Genomic DNA, 22633 nt, shown 5'->3' with positions numbered 1-22633 from the left:
TGGGATCAATGGTGCATGGGGCTCAACAATTGGCACATCAGGTTGTCAAAACTGTCCCATTTGTCCAGTCTTGATACATTTTCACCACTGCAGCATGTGAGCATTTCACAGAGTCCGCTGTTTCGGAAATGCTGGCATCCCTGGCCTGATAGCTGATGATCATGCCTTTTTCAAGGTCTGATAGGTCGTGCGCTTTGCCCATGACAGAGGCAGTTACTGTGTTCACGGATGCCAACATCAAACCTTATATGCTTGCGGTGTGTGAACTTGACACGTGCACTGTATGATTCGCTAGGCATGTGTGATGTCTGCATTGGGGGTGGGGTCATAATATTGTGACTGGACTCTGTATAAGCTTGTTTCTTGCAACATATGCTTCAACTAATGCTAATTTTTTGGTACACTGCTAATCAGTTTATCATTTATAAAACTGTTTTGATTGTTGTTATTTGGTTTTTAGGAGCATTAGCAACTAAGGCCATATTGCTCCAGGAATATGCGGTGGTCATTCCCTGACCTTTCCGCATCCTCCGTATCTGGTGGTGACGGGCTCGAACCCCGGTCTAATCATGAAGCGTGTGCTACACTGCTGCTCCTTCCCACCTGCTACGGAGGCGCCATAAAACTGTTTTGACATTCACAACATATTAGCATTAGTTGAGGCACATGATGAAAGAAAGCAAGCTTATACAGCATCAGCCATAAAAAAAAATCCTTCCCATTTCACCCATCTGGTCACTCAAAATGTTTGTCTAGTTCAGCCTTAAATTTATTTAATCTGAGGAAGTGGAAGTATCCCGTCAGCATTGAGCCTGCTCTACCATTCAAGGCCATATACACCTCAATCAGATCACCTCTCAGGTGTCTAGTCTCCAGATGCTGCAACTTGCAGGACTGAAGCCATTCTTCGTAAGCACACCCCTTTGCTCCTCTCACCAATCTTGTTGTCCTTCTCTGTACTCATTCTAGCAACTCTACATCCTTCCTAAAATGAGGCTTCCAGACCTGTACTCAAGGTGTGGGCTGACCATTGCCTTATACAAGGGGATAAGGCAATGGTCAGGCCACACTTTGAATACTGTGTACAGGTCTGGAAGCCTCATTTCAGGAAGGATGTAGATTATAAGCATATTAGTATTAGCATTAGTAGAAGCATATGATGCAAGAAAGAAAGGAGTCGAGTCTTTATGAATTGATTCCCTTTCTGACAACCAATCAGAAGCAGTATCAGCTATAGTGATCAACAGTTATGTTGGAAAATTTTCCATGAAGCAGATGTGGGCAAGTGTAAATTGCCGACCTGTCTTTTCTGCTTCTACATAATGTTTCTAATAATTAACTCAGGGTAACGTACTTGCTCTGATAAATGGATGAATATACTACGATATAGCATCCCACTAGAATATCTCCCCAGAAGGAGGCATCTAGGTCATTTTTTATCTCATTCTACTCCCAATTGCTTTCCTGAGCCTTCAGTCCACTTATACACTCCTCAAACTTGGTGCTGCCATTCTAACTGCCATGTGATGAATGAATTTGGCCCCTTTCCAAAGTTGAATTGGCTTGATATATACTAGAGGACAGTGTATGTGTACACACACATTATACATTTCTATAAACTACTAAATTTTCTTATGCATGCAAAACTTGGAATAGAGAATAAAATAAAATTTTATTTCAATTACAAAATTTCAATAAAATCGTTACAATATTTAAAAAAAAAAAAAAAACACAATTTAATTCCTTACCCTAACTAATCTTGTCAGTAAATCTGGAAGTAGGCCCATAGGAAAACGCAGGAGGTTGAAAAGAGATAAGGACACAAATGCTTTATTGGCATCAAGAATATTATGAGAGTCTACCAGTGTGTAGACAGCAAAGGTAGCTAATGCGATCTAGATAATTAAAAAAATAATAAAATTTCAGTATCCTAAAAATAATTACAATACATGATACTTAATAAAATTTCAGGGCAAATGCCTGAGAAGGGGAAATTTAGACATATAAGTTAGCAAAAATTAATTGAAGTTATTATAGTGATATTGTTTCATTACATCTCATATTGTAAATGCCTCCACAATGAGATGCCTATTTGGTACATATTACTGCATATAGACATGATGCATTTGCACTAACTTATATGTCAATAAATCATATTTCATGGCTGATAATAAAAAAAAAAAAAAACACACAGCAATTTCACAACTTCCTTTTTCAATATAAATTTATATCCCCTTATGTGGATTGTCCAGGAAAGATTAAAAATGCCATCAGCATTCAGGTTACTCAATCCACTCAAAACCTTAAAACATTTCAATCAAGTCTGCACACAGGTGCCCAGTTTCTAGACACTGCAAGTTACAGAACTCAAGTTTTCCTTTTGTACTCCTGACTAATTTTATTGCCCTTCTCTGATAATATCCAGATCTTTAACAGAATGAGGCATCAAAACATGTATGCAATACTCAAGATGAAGTCTAACCACTGCCTTATAAAATAAAACGACCTAAAAAAGGTGGCTGTCCTATTTTTCCCTGTTAGCAAAATTATTGTACATCATTGACAATCTTGTGAGCTGTTGTGGCAACCTGTCAGCACTGTTCAGAAAACTTCTTGTCAGACTGAATAATTACTCATAGGTCTTTTTAATCTCCTCTACCTTGAGTGGTGAAGAATCAATTACCAACTGGATGCAGTACCAACTAACTGGTATACTATTCTCAGATTACTATTTCCCATATGTAACATTTTGCATTTATCAAACTCAACAGCCACTTCTCAGCCCATCTGTATAATTTTTCTATTCCTTTTGGAGACCGGCAGAATTACTTAACAAGTACAGGTCACTGTTGAAAAAAAGCCGTGAATTAGGGTTGAATTTGAAAGTGTCTGCAATTCTGCCCAGACACGATAGGAAGGAGTATATGACGAGAGCCTTGTCGAGCAATTCGGCCCTGGAAAGATTGTGCAAGGCTCGAGGGGTAAAATTTTTTTCAGCCTGGTCAGTACTTGTTAACAGGAGAGACTGCTTCTACAGAGATGGGATACACTTAAATAGAAAGGGTGCAAGAATATTTGCTGATGCTATCGAGGCAGTGTTAGGTGGGTCGGAAAACTGCTAGCTTGGTGGGATACAAGTTAATCTAATAGATTAACAGTGGCTACTGTTAATCTAATAGATTAACAGTGGCCACTGACAGAGGTGAAAGTGATTCTTGCACTGCTTCTATTGGGATGAGCAGCAGCCTGGAAAACAAGATGCAGGGTATTTCAGAGACTGCTGGGAGTCATTGCTGTACAAGTAAACACATGGGTTGTGTTAGGGTAGCTAAGAATAGGAACAGGTGCATGTACACCAATGCTAGGAGTTTGGTAAATAAATTTAGTGAATTTGAGGTATTGCTCAAAACATCAAATGCAGATATTGTTGGGATATCAGAGACATGGTGTCACACAGATATAAGGAATGCAGAAATGAAATTTGGGGAGTACAATGTATACTTGAAGGATAGACAAGATAGGAAGGGAGGAGGGATTATACTATTAGTTAATAAACACATAAAATCCAAGGAAGTGAAGCCAGTCGATATCGCTGGACAGTGCAGTGTCGAGTCAGTTTGGTGTGACATAAGCATTGGGAGATCAAAATTAAGAGTAGGAGTGTCCTATAGGCCTAATGACTCTGATGAGTATAATAAGAAACTGTACAAGGAAATAGAGTGGGCCAGTAAATCATAGTCTTATAATGGGGGATTTTAATTTTCCAGATATTGACTGGAATTTGTGGGTTGGTTACTCAAACACTAGCAAGGCTTTTGTGGATTTATTGGATGATTGTTTTCTACATCAGCATGTTCGGGAGGCAACTAGAGGGAGTAATACCCTTGATCTGATTATCAGTAGTGATTCTTCATGCATTAAGAATCTGAAGATAAAGGAACCACTAGGTGGCAGTGATTACAGTGTGCTGAAGTGGGATTTACTCAAAGAGGTAACTACCATCAGAGTAAAGTGAAGGGTTTTTGCTTTCGAAAAGGTGACTACGATGGTCTGAGACAGTATTTAAATTCTATAGTGGGACCAACTGATGATGTTACCAACAGCAAATTCAAAATGGGAAGCATTCAAAGAATTTATATTGGAAGCTACTAGGCTTTACATACCAACTAAGAAATATTGTTCAAGGTTTAGGCCGAAATGGATGTCAGATGAAGTAATGAGACATGTGGCAGAGAAGAAAAATGCATGGGATACATATAAATTAATGGGTGACGTGGAAGACTATGATATATATAAGTTGGTCTGTAACCAAGTCACAAAGGAGATTAGGCAGGCAAAGGCAGATTATGAGAAATCCTTGGCAAAGGATGCAAAGAAACACAGAAAAGAATTTTTTACCTATGTAAACTCTAGAAGGAAAGAGATGAATCAGATTGGTCCACTGGATATTGATGGTTCAACTTTTGTTGATCCTGCTCAGGTGGCTAACAAACTAAATGAGTATTTTGCATCTACATTCACACATGAAGCGTTATTCAGGAAGGGGAATGCCAGAGGTGAAGTAAACTCTGGCAGTGAAATAGATGATTTTGTAATAACTGAGAGGAAAGTGGAGGAGAAATTGTTGAGGATAAACATAAAAAAGGCACCTGGGGTGGATGGGATCTATCCAGTTATATTAAAGGAGGCAGCAAGCAAAGGAAGTAAGCAAACCCTTAGCCATAATTATGAGAACTTCCGTGGACTCAGGGGAGGTGCCCATAGACTGGAGATGTGCAAATGTGACCCCAATTAACCAAGGACGATCAAAGACTGACACAAGTAATTATAGACCTGTGAGTTTAACTTCTGTTCCAGGAAAATTAATGGAGGCACTGGTTAAAGAAGCACTGCAAGATCATCTAGACAAGACTTCAGTTATAGCTCGGACACAGCATGGTTTTGTTAAGGGAAAGTCTTGCCCGACAAATTTGATTGGATACTATGATGCAGTCACAAAAGAACTGGATGCAGGGAATAATTTTGATATTATATATTTGGATCTTGAAAGACTTTTGATACTGTTACACATGGAAGACTGCTGCACAAATTGGAGCAGTGCGACCTTGGAGGCAAATTACTACTATGGATAAAGGAATGGTTGAAGGGGAGAAGACAGAGAGTGGTAATCAATGTACACTGGTCATCGTGGACTAATGTTATTAGTGGAGTTCCTCAGGGTTCAGTGTTGGGTTCATTGTTATTTTCTGTATTTATAAATGATATTGATGACGGTATATCAAGCTTAATGTCCAAGTTTGCAGACGATACAAAGGTTGGCAGGGTTGTTAAGACACTACTGACAGTATGCTGCTGCTGCAACAGGATCTGGAAAGGTTGAGCAGATGGGCTGAGAGGCGGCAAATGAAGTTTAACATTGACAAATGTAAAGTACTACATATGGGAAACAGTAACCCCAAAATAATGTATCAACTCTGTGGTACTACACTGACAGTAGTAGAGAATGAAAAGGACATGGGGGTAATTGTGAAGGCAGATATGAAGTTTTCTGAACAGTGCAGATGGGTTGCAAGAGTAGCTCATGGTGTCTTGTCAATGATATACAGGAATTTTTCTAGCAGGGATAAGAAGGTGATTATTCCCTTGTATAAGGCAATGGACAGGCCACACCTTGAGTACTGTGTACAGGTCTGGAGGCCTCATTTGAAGAAGGATGTAGAGCTGCTGGAATGAGTACAGAGAAGGGCAACAAGATTAGTGAATGGAACAGAGGGTTGCTCTTAAGAAGAAAGGCTTAAAATTTGCAAATTACAGTGTCTGGAGACTAGGCACCGGCGAGCTGATCTGATAGAGGTGTATAAAGCCTTGAATGGTTTGAGCATGCTCAATGCTGATGAGATTCTACCTCTTGCTCAGAATAAGCGGCTGAGAGGGCATAAATTCAAATTGAGTAAAGACAGATGTAGGATAAATGTGCGGAAATTTTCCTTTAGCCAGTGGGTAGTTGGTTGGTGGAACAGACTTCCATCCCTTGTTGTGGAAGTTTTTAGCTTAAATAAATTTAAGGCTCAGCTGGACAGGTATTTCGAATGAACGGAGGGGTGAAATGGGAGTGTTTTTTTTTTTTTTTTTTTTTGGCTGACGCTGCATAAGCTTGTTTTCTTGCATCATATGCCTCTGCTAATGCTAACATAAGCATAGAATTCCCTGCTACTTTTTTTTTTGTATTCTTAACTACAGAATTCTCATATCTGCTCATATCTGCCTAAGCTTGCGCCTGGCCTACTTAGTATTCTGATTGCAGATTAATTTTTATTTACTATGAGCTTCTGTGTAACCTGATAATTTATAATCATATCGTACATTTTTCTTCTGTCACCAGTCTCATCAGTTCATCTGAAATCCATTTGGAAACTAAACCTTGAACAACATCTCTTAGTTCATAAAAAAGCTTCTACAATTACTTCCCTGAATGCTTCCATTTAGAATTTTCATCTGATGTCATCAGCCAGTTGCACTGAAAATAATTTAAACTAATTAAAACCATTTTAGTCATCTTTATGAAAGCAACATCCCTTCCCATTACTTTTACAGTAGTTATAACTTTAAGTGGTTCCTTTCTCTGGAGATTCTTAATGCATGAAAAGTCACCACTGATAGAGTATTGATTTTGTTTTGTTTTGTTGTCTCTCTAACGTGCTGATGTAGAAAACTGTTATCTATTAAATCCACAAAAGTCTTGCTACTGTGCAAGTGACCAACCCACATATTCCAGGCAATATCTGGACAGTTAAAATCCCCCATTATAAGACAATCTGATTTACTGGCCCACTCTATAGGTCTGTACATCTGCTCATTATACTCATCATAGTCAACAGGGTTATAACCCACTCCAACCCTCATTTTTGTTTTCCCAGTGCTTATATCACACCAGACTGACTCCACATTGCACTGACTATCCATGTTAACTGGATGCATACCCTTAGATTTTATGTGCTTTTTCAACTAACTCACTCCTCCCACCATCCTGACTCTCCTTCCTGTGCAAAAAAAAAAAAAAAAAAAAAGTGTACTTGTGTATATGTAAGTACAACAGGTGTACAGATGGGTTGAGTACATTTAGAGTGTGTGATGCTCTGGCAGGCTCCCCCAAATCAGACTGCAGTAGGAACAACCTATCAGAAAACCCCCTGCCATGCCTCTTCATCCTTTGAGGCATGGCATGGGTAAAATTGCTTACACTGGCTTCGACTGGTCTGGCCAGTGTGGGATTCCATACAGAGAAGCACTGTGTATCCATAGTACATTCTCCTCCCCCCACACAGGGCATCCTAGCCTTATGACTTTGCTCTCCCATGCTCCCTATTTCCTTCCACCTTCCTTCCCAAACTTTTTGCCTGGTGGACTCTTATCACCACAAACCTTTTTATGCTCCTGACTGACCCCTTCCCATGGAGTGTGGGCTCCCTCTACAGGGGTGCCCTATATCCCTTTTATTACCTACCCATTTCCAGGTGGAAAGTCTTCCTATCATCCACCTTCTTTATCCTCACCTCTTTTTCTCCAACACTTGAACAATCACTCCATGCTCCCTTTCCAATAAAAATTTGTTGTTTTTTTTTTTTTTTGCTCCTCCTTGGCAAGCTCAGGCACAGTCCAGGGTTCACCCCACCAGAGACTTTATATACTCCTTACTACACCCAGTCTGCCTTCACAGGGCAATGGATAGTCAGTTGGGTCCCACTAGGGGACCCAACATTGACCATCAACCACAACTAAATGGTTGGAGGAACAACAGACCAACACTATATCTTGCCTTCACAGAGTTTGTATTGCAACACAGAGTATACAAATGCAGAGTTAGGAAGGGGCCCCTAGTGCTGCATGACAAGCAGTACTATACGCTATGTCTTTCCTGTACATATTGCACTTCCCGTATTCAAATTCTGCATCCCTCAAGTCTGGGTGACACCATGTCTCAGATATCCTACAATGCAAGCATTTGTTGACTTGACCAGAATTCAAGTTTGTCACATTTATTTAATATACTTCTAACATTAATGTACAAGCTTACATCTTTCTGTTTTCACTCTTAGTAACCCTAACACTACCCATATATATGCTTGTCTCATGAACATATTCTGCAGACCTTGCAATCACCTCCACTAGGGGCCATAAATTCAAATTACAGGGGAAGAGGTTTAGAGTACATTGTAGGAAGTTTTCCTTTAGCCAGTGAATCATTGACAGCTGGAACTACTTGCCTTTGTAGATAGTTGAAGCTCACAATTTGAATAAATTCAAAGACCAACTAGATTGTTACGTATGTAAGGAGGGAGGCACATAATTTGTATTTTCTTATCTACTTTTTTTTTTCTAGTGCAGCAATACCCAAGATTGTTAAAAAAATTTAAAATTGGCATGAGGCCCAACACTCAACTCTGAGGAACCCCAGTTATAATAATATTTCATGAAGATAATCGGCCATTCGGTGAATATCAAAATTGATAGTCTGATATTCACCAAAGCATTTTAAATATGGTTCTGAATAATGCTCTGTCAAAAATACAGGCTTACGAGTGAGGAACTGCATTTAAAGCCAGCCATGAAACGGGGAATAATCTTTGCCATGCCATCTGGATGCAACTTACAATCAATCACATGAACAAAGCTAACAATCTTTTTTGTGGACAATTGGACATTTTCTGGATTTTCAACTCTTATGAACTTTCATACATTTCTGTGTGAAAGCTCATATGAAGCAAAAATCAGTTTTGTTATAAGAGGCAGTCATTTATAAGTGCTTTTCCTTGTGAATGACCAAAAAAGTGAGTACATGGTGTGTGTCCCAACAGATAGAAACCTCAACACTCTACACTTTCTGAATAAAAGCATAGAGGGTAGTTTCTTAACCACTAAAAAAAAAAAATCGAAAACCCAAAAATCTGCCAGCAAGTCACGGCTTCTATCTTCTGGGGCACTAGTGGGTTAATTTATGCAGATTTTGTGGTCCCAAAAAATTCTTGTCAAAACAAATGCCCAGTTTGATTTTATCCTTATCCGACAACAAAGGTGAAGAAAAGGTTAAAAAGCTACCTGAAAAGGTCAAGAAAAGGCTCTTTTATTCCTTCATGATAGTGCTCAGGCTCTTCATACTGCTAATAAGATCATCACAACACTCCAAGTTTAGAGATCCTGAACATATTCCCCCCCCTTCCCCACCTTCTAGTCCAGACATGCCTCCTTCAGATTTTAACTCTTTTTTTTGGGCTGTTAAAAAAAATTTTGGGAGAGCAGCAGTTTGACAGAAATGCAACAGTACTGTACATATTTATCAGTGGCAGGAAATCTATCTTAAATAATTCTACACTGCAGGGTAACTCCTATATCAGTGGGACATGTATGAGTAAGGGGAGAATATATCAAGAATCTTGCACAGTTGACAGCTTTTAACATTTTAAAAGTTGATATTAGAAAAAAGCAGAAAGTTTTTTTTTTTAATTGACACTGCACTAGAAATTAAATTTCACTGATAAACACACATTTTATATTCAAATGTAGCTATAAGATTGTTTACCATTACAAGATACTTTTAAACATTAGTTTGTCTAACATTTTTCTGTCTATGGATTTCTGTTTGGACTGTCTTGGACCCAGAAACACTGGGTCCAAGTTTTGTTTATAGGAATGGTACAGCTACCCAGACTTATATTTAGACTTGGCTGTTGACAGCATTTCCAAAACTGCACCAGAAAGAGAAAATTCAAATTCATTTTTTTTTTTTTTTTATGATTGAATAGCAGTGCTTAGTGCAGTGCTTCTGCAGAAGCACTGCACTAAGCACTGCTACGAGGAATTATTAAAATGTCAAGAATGACTTGGGATAAACTTATATTTCATGCTTCTGTGGTCAGTACCCCAACCATGGACCACTGTTTGTACAATTCTTTTTCTTTCGTAATAGTGTCTGATGGGTTCTCAAACTGAAATTTACAGAACCCATCTGCAAAACATCTATTTTTTTTATCTTCAGTAATACGAAGAGGTATAAGAGGTTTTTTTTTTTTTTGCAAAATCAATTTTTTTCAATTTTCTTAAAAAAAAAACTTGTTCTCTGAATAGTGTTATTGGATGACGAATTGGTTCTCTAGATACAATTATATTTAAGTTAAAGTTATGTGATATATAATAACACAGCTGGGCAATTTGCTATCTATGAATTCTGTTTGGAATCAGTAGACTTTTCGGTGTCATAACAAAACATGCTTTGATTTTAGGAATTCGTGATAGAAAGTCAGCTGGCTACCAAACTAATTCTGCAATTTACAAAATTTATTCACAAACTCATATTGCTTTATGAATGTATTAAATATTTGAAGTTGTAAGTAACACTTCATTAGATCATATATCAACATACAAATTGTCTCAATGGTACAATTTTTTTGGTGTAACGTCAGGAGTGGGGGTCCTCCAAGGATTGGTCCTTGGATCACTGTTGTTTCTGATTTTCATGAACGATATCGATGAAGGGATAAAAGATATGATATCAAAATTTTCATACAATAAAGCTTGGTAGAATCATTACTGATCACTGCCAAGCAGTGTTCCTTCAGGTGACTTGAACAGACTTCGAAAACAGTCAGAAAAGTGGCAGCTACATTTTAATGCAGCAAAATGCAATTTCATATCTGCCCATATTGTAACTCTGGGAGTTACAATATGGGCAGATATGAAAATTTCTGAGTAGTGTAAATGAGCAGCCAGGAAAGTCCATGGTATGCTATTGATGATGATTTATCAAACATTATCCTGTAGAGATAGGGAGGTCATAATACAGTGGTATTATGACCTCCCTATCTCTTGTAACAATTGTAAGGCTACATTTGGAATACTGTGTTCAAGTATGGAAACTTGCATCTGAAAAAAGACACTGAGCTTCTCGAAATATTGCCTACCTTTGGACCCCAAAGATAGGCAACTCGCATGGTGAGATAGGCAAAAGGGTGGCTGTATGAGGAAAGACCGATTATGTGGGCTACAGAGCTTGGCAACCAGGCAGCTCAGAAGGGTTAGTAAAATCAATGAAGGTGGAATTTTCACTATTATGAAGAATTCCAAAACCAGGAGCCATAAATTCAAATTACAGGGGAAGAGGTTTAGACTAGATTGTAGGAAGTTTTCTTTTGGTCAGTGAGTCGCTGACAGCTGGACAAGTTGCCTTTGTAGATAGTTGAAGGTGACAATTTGAATAAATTCAAAGACCAACTGGATTGTTACATATGTGAAGAGAGAGGCACGTAATTTGTATTTTCTTATTTACTTTTTTTTTTTTTTCAAGTGCAGCAAAAGCCTGTGGCTTCCATGCACTAACATTTTTTTTTGTTTTTTTACTATACATAGAAAACAGCTTATGTTAAAGTTTTACTGCACCAACTTGTTTTGAAATTCATAATGTACTGTCTCGACGTGTGTGTGTGTGTGTGTGTGTGTGTGTGTGTGTGTGTGTGTGTGTGTGTGTGTGTGTGTGTGTGTGTGTGTGTGTGTGTGTGTGTGTGTGTGTGTGTGTTTTTTTAATTGGTCTTTTGTAGTTGCAACTGACCAGGAAAGTGGTCTTTACAAATTTACTGTCAGGGGAAGGTGGTATTTTTTGGCTCATGATAAGTTAAATATTTTAAATAAGTCTTTGAAAATAAGTCTACAATATTTTAATATTATATTACTTTTTAATAAACTAAGTTCTTTTATTAATCTTTATTGCCTTCTAGATTGAAAGAGTACTGGTGTGCAAAACATAAGGACCAACACTATTTCTAAAGGTTACAACCACAAAATCAAATGAAACAGCCTGTGGCGATTTGCATAACTGTGGCCATTCAGTAGAAAGTGGTGCACATGCAAAAATTTGAATCGTGATGAGAGGGGTCACAAACAGATAAAAGCAGCAGTTATGTGCAAGTTACCAAATGGTGATCACGATTGTTACAGACATTCAATTGGTTTTATACAGTGCTACAGACAACGAAATGGCCAGTAGACAACATCTGGATGACTTTATCCAGGGTCAAATAATTGGGAAGCTCAAGGAAGGTTGAAGTGTGAGGAGTGTGGCTGCAGAGTTCCATATTGTCCATAGCATCGTCTCACATGCGTGATCGGCCTTCAGAATGACAGGTACAGCTGTTCGAAGGACCAGTGGTGGTCATCCACAAAAAACAATGCCCAATGATGACTGCTATATACTCCTACAGGCCATGATGGACCAACACCAGACAGCGGGATCCACTGCAAACCAGCTGCACAGGACACAGGATATCACGGTTTACTGTTGCCAGGCGACTCCACAAAGGTGGACTGTTTGCCTGACGGCCATTATGCTGTGTCCCTTTAATACCTGTCCACTGGAGACATCGTTTACAGTGGTGCATCGAACACAAGGACTGGACAGCAGTGCAATGTGGTAAGGTACTCTTTACTGATGAGAGTAGATTCAGTCTCAGCAGCAATTCTGCACATCAGCTAATCTGGCGAGAGGTTGGCACACAGTATCACCCAACAAACATCACTGAAAGGGATCGATATGGCGGTTGAGGTGTTCTTGTCTGGGGAGGCATTATCTTGGATGGATGTACACAACTCCAGATACTGGAAGGCGGTACTGCAACTGGTGTATGCTACTGTACCGAGGTAATCCTTACCCGTGTGCATCTGTTCTGAGGTGCCACTGGCCCTGAGTTCGTGTTTATGGATGATAGCGCCACACCCCATCGCACTGCAGCTGTTGATATGCTTTTGGAAAGTGAGGACATTGTTCATATGGATTGGCCTGCTCGTTTCCTGTGATCTAAATCCCATTGAACACATATGGGACACTCTGAGGAGATGCCTAGCGGCACGTCCACACCCACCAGAAAATGTTCACCAGCTGAAGATGGTGCTGACAGAGGAATGGACGATGTTACTGCAAGAACTTATCAACAACGTTGTTCTAAGTATGGACATGTGGTGCAAAGCCTGCATCGACATTAGGGGTGGTCTTATCTCCTACTGAGCACTTTCATCAACCAGTGAAATACCACCACTTTGCTTATTGGAGGCTTGAAGTGATGAAACCCATGTTTAGTCTCTAGAGCAAAGTTTCCGGCATCCCCCTCCCCCCATACTTCTCCTTCAACCCATGCACGGTACTAAGTACTATAGGTTTTGATACCTTTCGTGTTTGGGGTTTTCATAAAAAAAAAAAAAAAAAAAAAAACCTCTTCCCTTTGTTCCATCTTTGGCAGTGATGCATCTGTATCATGGCAGCAAGTGCTATGTTGCCATTTTTGAATAAAGTCCCTTTGTACCGTTTTGTTTCCGTTGTTGTGTCGGTGTTGTTTCCTTCATCATTTCTGTACCTCACAAGGTTCCTTTGGTATGCTTTTCCTATAATCAGGCTACTCCTATGAGAAACTATAGGTGAAAACTTGACTGGTCCTTAAATTTTGCACACCAGTGTATTATCCCTAGGCCTTAACTTATGCACTGCATTGCAAATGAAAACCTGTAAAATAAAAAGTTTTCTTTTTTTGACTAACTAAACAATTACAGCAAAAAACAATTACTCTTTTCAGTTTTACCACAGCAGTATGCTTGAAATTAAAAACATTTTTTTTTTTTTAATTTTGATTTTAATGCAGTTTTATTATATTTTTACAAAAATGAAAAAAAAAGCAGGAAAAAACTGTGTTTGCAAAAAGACAGAGGCACTCTGTTGGCCAATTCTATTAATAACAGTGAGACAGAGAAGGGAGTCAACTTGAGTCAAAAACACAGATTATCCGTGGAAAATTTGGAGAGTTTGCAGCTATGACAATTGATATGAAACTGGTATGATACAGTTTATTGACATGTTATGATTAAAATTCTAGACTAGTAAGTATATAAGAATCCATCCGATACCCAAAGAAATGAAATGTATATGGTATTCCACATCAAGAAGGATGTGATAATATATTTGGAAATTATTTTCTTAGAGGAGAATTACAAGAACAGCATATAGTACATACCTGGATACATATGAATACTTACTACAACTGGGGCTGTACACCACACAAAAGTAAAACAGGCTGTAAAATAAAAGGCAAATCTTAAACTTGATAATTCTCCCTTACGCACTGAAAACACATGATTACTGAATGGCAATTCCCATGCATATAGCTTTAATACCTGAATAAAATAAAATAAACATAAGCAAATATAATTTGTGTACAATAGTACCACATGAGTTATTATCAATATCATTTTAGCATGCAACATTACGATTAAAATATATTCGATAACAATGGACAGTATTCTTAGAAAAGTTTGGAGAATATACAAGGTGATCCGTTTGAAACAATATAAAAGTAAAAAAAAAGAATACAATAAAAACTATTTCCAGTATTTTATTCAAACTTTGAACAAAATAGCTGAAACTCTGAAGTTTTCACTGGATGGCCTGTGAAGGTGGACGACCTATGAAATATGCAATATTGGGCAGCACCAGAGTTTTCAAGATGTTATCCAGCATTTGTGGTGTGATTGATTCAAATGCAGCAGTGACCCTCCTTTTCAGGTCATTAACATTTCTCAGATGTTAAGCACATACAAGGTTCTTGACAGAACCCCACATGAAAAAGTCAGGTGAATTTGGGGCTAAGCAAAACCACACCAGTTTTCATGAAAATGTTTGATTAAGGAAGTTTTGCACTTCAATTGACCAGTGCGGAGGTACATCATCCTGCTGGAAAATAACATTTTTCATTTCATCATCATCTTAAGATAACTGTGGAACGAAAAACAGTTCAAGCATGTTCAAATAAGGGTTCAGCAAAGAAGAAAGGCCCAAACACCTTATCATATGTAATTGCACACACACACATTAACTTTAGGACTTGCCCTTTCCAACTCAAGTAATCAAGTCACAAAGGAGGTTAGGCAGGCGAAGGCTGATTACGAGAAATCCTTGGCAAAAGATGCTAAGAAAAACAAGAAGGATTTCTTTACTTATATAAACTCTAAAAGGAAGGGGATGAATCTGATTGGTCCACTTGACATCGATGGTTTGACTGTTGATGATCCTGCTCAGATAGCAAACAAACTGAACGAGTATTTTGCATCTACATTCACACATGAAGAATTATTAAGGTTTAAAAAAGGCAGAAGGTTATCAAATTTTAGCAGGGTACTTAATGATTTTGTAATAACTGAGAGCAAAGTGGAGGAGAAATTGTTGAAGTTACACATAAGAAAAGCACCTGGGGTGGATGGGATCTATCCAGTTACATTAAAGGAGGCAGCAAAGCAAATAAGCAAACCCTTAGCCATAATTATGAGAGCATCCTTGGACTCAGGGGAGGTTCCCACGGACTGGATATGTGCAAATGTATCCCCAATTCATAAAGGGGGATCGAAGGGTGACACAAGTAATTACAGACCAGTTAGTTTAACTTCTGTTCCGGGTAAAATAATGGAGTCACTGGTTAAAGATGCATTGCAGGATCATCTAGACAAGACTGCAGCAATAATTCAGACACAACATGGGTTTGTTAAGGGAAAGTTTTGTCTGACAAATTTGATTGGTTATTATGATGTGGTTAGAAAGGAACTGGATGCAAAAAATAATTTTGATATCATATATTTGGATTTCAGGAAAGCTTTTGACACTTGCGCATAGAAGACTATTGTACAAATTGGAGCAGAATGGTATTAAGGGTAAGTTGCTACAATGGATAAAAGGATGGTTGAGCGAGAGAAGACAGAAGGTGGTAATCAATGGATGCTGCTCTTCATGGACTAATGTTATTAGTAGAGTCCCACAGGGTTCGGTGTTGGGTCCACTGTTGTTTTGTATATTTATCAATGATATTGATGAAGGTATATCAGGCTTAGTATCGAAGTTTGCAGATGATACAAAGCTTGGCAGGGTTGTTAATGACAGTAATGGCAGTGTGTTACTGCAACAGGATCTAGATAATTTGGGCAGATGGGCTGAGAAGTGGCAACTGAAGTTTAACATTGAAAAATGCAAAGTACTGCATATGGGTAGAAGTAACCCCAGAGAAACGTACCAACTGTGTGGTACTACACTTAAGGTGGTAGAAAATGAAAAAGACCTGGGAATAATTGTGCAGTCAGATATGAAGTTTTCTGAGCAATGTAGACAGGCTGCCAGAGCAGGTCATCGGGTGTTGTCGATATACAGGAATTTTGCTAGCAGGGAAAAGGAAGTGATTGTCCCTCTGTATAAGGCAATGGTCAGGCCATGCCTTGAGTATTGTGTACAGGTCTGGAGGCCTCATTTCAGGAAGGATGTAGATTTGCTTGAGCATGTACAGAGAATGGCAACAAGATTGGTGAGGGGAATGAAGGGATCCTCTGACCAGGAGAGGCATAAGTTCTGCAAATTGCAGCAGCTGGAGACTAAGCACCTGTGAGGTGATCTGATTGTAGTGTATAAAGCCTTGAATGGGTTGAGACGATGAATTCTGATGGGATTCTTCCATTTGTTTAGATTACGAACCTAAGGGGTCATAAATTGAAATTGAGGAAGGACAGATGTAGAATAGATGTGCGGAAATTTGTCTTTAGCCAGCGAGTGGTTAATTGCTGGAACAAACTTCCATCTGTCATTGTGGAAGTTGATAGGTTAAATAAATTTAAAGAGGAACTGGACAACCATTTAGAGGGGATTGTTTTGTAATTTTTTTTTTTTTGGCTGATGCTGCATAAGCTCATACACTTGCTTTCTTGCATCACATTCCACTACTACTACTACTACTCTTAGGAAGCATGAGGGTTATCCATGGCCCAAATGATTGCATTATGTGTGTTGGCCCTTTTAGACACATGAAACATGGCCTCATCATTAAACAGCCATCTGTTGAGAAAGTTTTCATCTGCCTCTTAACTTTTCACACACAAATGTTTTGAAGGCTAAGTGGAATACATGATCTCACTATTGCAGAGCCTGTACATGTTGCATGTGATATGGATACATTTTCAGATAACGTTGCACTATGAAATGGCAGGTGGTAAAAGGCATACCTGTTTCTCTTGACAAATGCCTTAAAGACTTGCTGTGACTTACCACAATAACTTGTTGTAGAGTGTAGAGTGTGTTTAGTGTCAAACGGCACCAGGGGTTTCCCCCATCTCTGCGTAGTATATATTGTAGGTGTGAAACAGAACACTGTCAACGGCAGAGGTTTAAAAGTGTATGGATATGGATCTTGTATATGTGTAGTGTTGTGTACCATTGTTCCTCTGGTTATTGGCCGCTGGGCCCCTAATGGGACCCAACGTTGCCCACACTCCGCCCCGTGGAGGCAGACCAGGTACACAAGTATTATAGTTATTTACTCTGGCAGGTCCTGCCACCTAATTTCCTGAGATTTCAATGGCTAGGACCTTAAAAAAAAATAATAATAAATAAATAAAATTTAAAAAAATTAAAAAACCCGCTATAGATAGGGGTCAGCCAAAAGGAGTACTAGTTATGCGATTTGATGTCATTAAGTTTTTGGCTCAAGCAATTTAACAATGATTTGAATGCTAGTAGTTGTAAGTTAGAGGAAGAGGGGGAGACTGAAGGCTGGAGGGAAAATACAGAGATATGGGGGTCCATATAGGAGATGACCCCCAAATCAGTGAAGCAGGGCTGCCCCACCATAGCGGAAAGAGGGGCGGCAAGGGGGGAGAAGACCAGAGGTAACCTCCCGTCCGGGGAGTGGAGGCAAAGGACCATGCAAGGGAGTGTGGCTAGGAATGCCTAATGGCAGCTGCTGAGCTGGTGGTTATATCCCACCTGAGACAGCATGCTGGCTAGGAACAGCCAACAGCATGGATGACCACATGGTCCATAAGGTTCCAATGGCTATCCATCCATCTGGTGGAGAGGTTGGAACAGAACATGCAATTTATATTATTCGCTCATACACGATTTTTTTTTTTTTTTGCATTTTATAGTTTTTTTTTTTTTCATTGCATTTTATAGTTTTTTTTTTTTTCATTGCATTTTATAGTTTTTTTTTCCCCCTACATTTCTAGGCAACATTTTATAGTTTTTATATTTTACAACTTTTTTATACTTTTTTTTTTTTTTCATTCATCCATCATTATCATTCAAACCAGGGAGGGGTGACTTATTAAACAAGCAAAACTGACACCAAGCTCTCAATCTTGCCTGTCCAATTATTGCTTTTAAAATAATTTAATGCTTGTTTAACTATTGCTTTAAAGGCAAAGCAACAATTTAAACAAGCAATAATTTAAAGAAAGCTCACACAATTTAAATGACATACAAATAATAATAAAAAAGAACACACACACATTTATATAGCAATTATACTAATGCTAAATTTTTCCTTTTTTTTTTCTTTTTTAAAACAAACTTCCTGTCACACTTTTACATTCTGCTTTCCACATTTATTCATTCAACACACTATTTCTCGTATTCATTCATTCATCTAGGCACACACACTTTTACGCCTTTATATTCACACAGCCCATTTCACTCCGCAGTCATTTGCTAATTTTACTCAATTTCCACATTTACTCTTTCAGCACTCACCCATTCTTACACATTCTTCCCTCACACACCCAGAGGCATAAATTATCATTCACTCACCATTCCTAGCATTTCCTTTCATACTCTTGCCTTTACATTCATTCCAATTCTTGCCTTTACATTCATTCCAATTCTCATTTATTCAATCCTCATTCATACTAGCATAATTCAGAAACCTGCAACTTACTAGTTTTTTCCAGCTGACAGGTAACCCTGGCTGCATGTCTATACCAGTCTCTTTAAAGTCCTTTCCATGAGTATTGTCGTGTTTGGGAACTTGGTCTGTTTTGGTTGGACGTATGCTATCATGAGGGCAGTACCAGCCTGCCTTTATTCCCATCAGTCACATTTGGTTATTTTCCTACCTCTATGGTCCACTGGCAATGAGCCAAAGGAGTCCCCAGGGGCAGGGTGTCAACTCTGGTAAAGTCCTGGTAATTTCTGAGTCAATTCAGGTATGTTTAGTCATGTAGAGATTTTGTCATTCACTGGGCATGGGGAGGGAAATGGGCTGGTTATATATTTGGTCTATTGATTTGCTACGGGGACTGGTTGAAGAGCCTATCTCTGCAAGGTTCAGCAGATTTCAAAAATGGTTTGAGCATACTTGGTGAAGGCCTTGTAAAAGACCTCCTCCATGATGAATTGATGTTCTTGGCCCCTAGGAAGGGGTCCAATTTCTGTGATTAACTGTCTACATTGATTTTCATAGATTACACAGTCATATTGAATGTGTGTCCAATCCTCACTTTTGCCACAGGTATAGTGGGGGGGGGGGGTCATTGGCCAGTCCCAAAGAGTGCAATTTAGCTTTAAGGGATCCATGACCTGTCAATAGAAATAGATACCACTTAGGTGGTTTTGGGCTAACCATAGCCACCTGTGGAAAAAACCTTTTGGTAGCAGCACCTTTGGTCTCTTGCTCCCATTCAGTTTGCCATATTTGATGTAGTTGTGTGGCAATTTCTCTGCCTTGATGTCATTGGCAAGGTTTGAGATTATGCCTAAGAAACCCATGTGGATTCCTTTTTTAAGTCTATAATATAGCCCTTTTTTCGAAATTTCAAGGTGCAGTGGTAGGGTACCGGCCAAAACTTGCAGGGCCGGGATACTAACTGTACAGCATGCTCTAGTTATTGTTAATAAGATTGTACAAAATGTTCTTGATTAGACCGGGGTTCGAGCCCCATCACCACTAAATACGGAGGATGCAGAAAGGTCAGGGAATGACCACCGCATATTCCGGGAGCAATATGGCCTTAGTTGCTAATGCGCCTAAAAACCAAATAACAACAACAACTACACCATACACTCATCTGTATTCATATTGTACACACGTAAAACTTTGACTGTGCATTCCATTAGTAGTTGGATCCATTTTGAAATGGCTGTTACAGTAGTGCCTCTATTGGTCATATTTAGTAGTAATGCAGTATCAGTAAATTCCCAATGTTCCTTTTTATATCTATAACAAAACAAACAAAAATGAGCAGTGTAGTGATATAACATTGTTGTACTTTTATGGTGTTTTGAATGGATCACCCCATAGCATAAATAATTATATGAATTCGATACCTTATTTGATATTTTTATGAACAGGATGGAATACCCAGATGAATTAAGGCATAATCTACGGATTAAAGTATCAGCAAAAGAAGAAAAAAAAAAAACCCTACTCTACCTCATCTTTCTGTCCCCTCTAATAACAAGCCTAATTCTTCCTTAAATTTATTCAAACTACCCACTTCCATAATACGCTGAAGTCTTTTGTGGCAAGGGTATCTATCCTTTTTTGTCTTTGAATAATCTCATCGCTATTCTCTGCACCCATTCCAACAGATCTACATCCTTCTTAAAATGAGGCTTCTAGACCTGTATGCACTACTCAAGGGATATGGCCCAATCACTGGCTTATATAATATGATAATCATCTGCATATGCATTTCCCAGAGATGGTCATAGTCAAATCTCAATAACTGATCATGAAAATCATTCAATTATGAAATTGAAAACAAAAGTTGAAAAAATAAAATTGACAGTGGAAGGATTTGAACTGATGTTTGATAACATCAGTAACTACAGCTAAAATCCTGCATTGTATTATGCCACTTGCCCAATATTTCTCTCTCTCTCTCTCTCTCTCTCTCTCTCTCTCTCTCTCTCAATTTTCATTATTTAAATTTGGATTATTTTCCATAATCAAATATGACCTCCTGATTATGCCCATCATGAGAGCCCACACATGAAAACGTAGATCTATTATATAATGAAGATCTACTACATAATGAAAAGATCACCCAAATTTTTTTAATAAAAATATTTACTCTATTGATATAATTCTATGGTACCCTTACCTTAATGCCATTTAGGATTTCATTCATAATTTTCAACCTTTCATCCTTTTTTTTCATTCTTGCTTCCTAAACAATGAAACAACATCAATGTTAAACAAACTCTTACTTTTAAATTTATAGCAGGAGGAATTCAATTTTATTAAAAACAGAGAAAAATGTATATAGAGAATGACAGACATATTATCCATTTAAATACGCACAATTAAAGCAAAATTACTATATGAGAGAAGTTTGAAAAAGTTCATGATCTGAGTACAAAAGGTTAGTACTACAGGGTTTAAAAAATTTCTGTACTTAATGTATAACACTTCAATTAGTAACCCACCAAGTTTCATGCAGTTTCAATGGAGTATTTTTTTAATTACAGATCTTGAATTCAACAAAGTCGTGTGAATGAGGTAAGATCCACAAAATCAGTCACAATGCAGCAATCCAATACTTCAGAAAAAAAAGGGACATATGCCAAAGGCAATTGGACATATGCCAAAGGCGTGAGGATATGGTTACAATGAGAAAGGATGCCCCTTCCTATTCCATGGTTAAGAAGTGGGCAGAAAATGTTAAACTAGGAAGGGAGAACCTAAAAGATTACCCACACTATGGAAGACCTGGAACATCCATCACTCCAAAAGTTGTTGACGATATGCACAATCTGGTGAAGGGTGTCAGCAAGATGGGCCCCAAAGTTGTTGACAGCAGATTAAAAACACACAAGAGTTGTCAGCTCAAGTGAACATTAGCATAATTTTTTTGTTATTATTATTAGTAGTAGTGGCAAATGATGCAAGAAATCAAGCTTATATGGCATCAGCCAACACTTCCCATTCCACCTGTCCATTTCCTCTAGTAGTTTATCTAGTCCTTACTTGAATTTATTCAAGCTACCAACCTCCACACACTACCAGATAAGAGTGTGTTCCAACAATCGACCACCCTCTGGGTGAAGGCAATTTCTGCACATACAACCTGCAACCATCCACCTCAATTTGAATTTATGCCTCCTCATGAGTATGGTCTGAGCAAGAGAAATGACTCCATCAGCATTGAGCTTACTCAATCCTTTCAAGGCCTTCAAAACCTGAATCAATTCAGATCAAGCAAATCCAGTAAATTTCCTTGCAAGGTTTGTGATCATGGATGAGATGTGGCTCTATTATTTTCAGCCAGAGACAGAGCAGTATAAACATCAGAAACACAGCTCTTCTCTGTCTCCAAAGAAAGTCAAGTTGATTCCATCTACTGGCAAAGTGATGACACCAATTTTTTGGGATGCCGATTGAGTGTTGCTAGTGGATTATCTTCAGAAAGGCCAAACAGTCACAGGAGCATATATTATGCAGACCTCGTGAGGAATTTGAATGAAAACATCAAAGAAAAGAGGAAAACTGAAAAAAGCAGTCTTTTTCCACCACGACAACACGTCTGCTTACAAATCTGTCATTGCCATGGCTGCACTGCATGAATACAGGTTTTAAATCTTGAACCATCCCCCATATTCACCACATCTGGCACCATTCGACTTTTACCTATTTCCTAATCTGAAAAAATACCCAGCTAGCATCCATTTTCTCATCAACAGGTGACATCATTGCTGCAGTGGATGCATTCCTGGAAGTCCAAGAGAGTTTTCTTCACAGCTGTTATCAACATATTGCGGCATCAGTAGTACTGACTCTAAAGAGGACTATGTTGA

At 38.5% G+C, this 22633-nt stretch overlaps 1 protein-coding gene across 1 annotated transcript in view; it reads right to left on the bottom strand.

Annotated features, from left to right (window-relative positions):
* Nucleotides 1-22633, bottom strand: part of LOC150090537 (ATP-binding cassette sub-family C member 1-like) — a 237859-nt gene that overhangs the window by 165951 nt on the left and 49275 nt on the right. Inside the window, 3 exon segments of the mRNA XM_090378370.1 lie at nucleotides 1749-1895; nucleotides 14068-14205; nucleotides 20941-21006. Of these exon segments, the coding sequence (XP_090234496.1) occupies nucleotides 1749-1895; nucleotides 14068-14205; nucleotides 20941-21006 (351 nt within the window).

This window comes from Mastigoproctus giganteus, chromosome 1 (assembly GCF_048544385.1).
Source record: "Mastigoproctus giganteus isolate SK-2022 chromosome 1, ASM4854438v1, whole genome shotgun sequence".
In the NCBI taxonomy this organism is placed as follows: domain Eukaryota; kingdom Metazoa; phylum Arthropoda; class Arachnida; order Uropygi; family Thelyphonidae; genus Mastigoproctus; species Mastigoproctus giganteus.
This window is presented reverse-complemented; position numbering and strand designations above follow the sequence as displayed.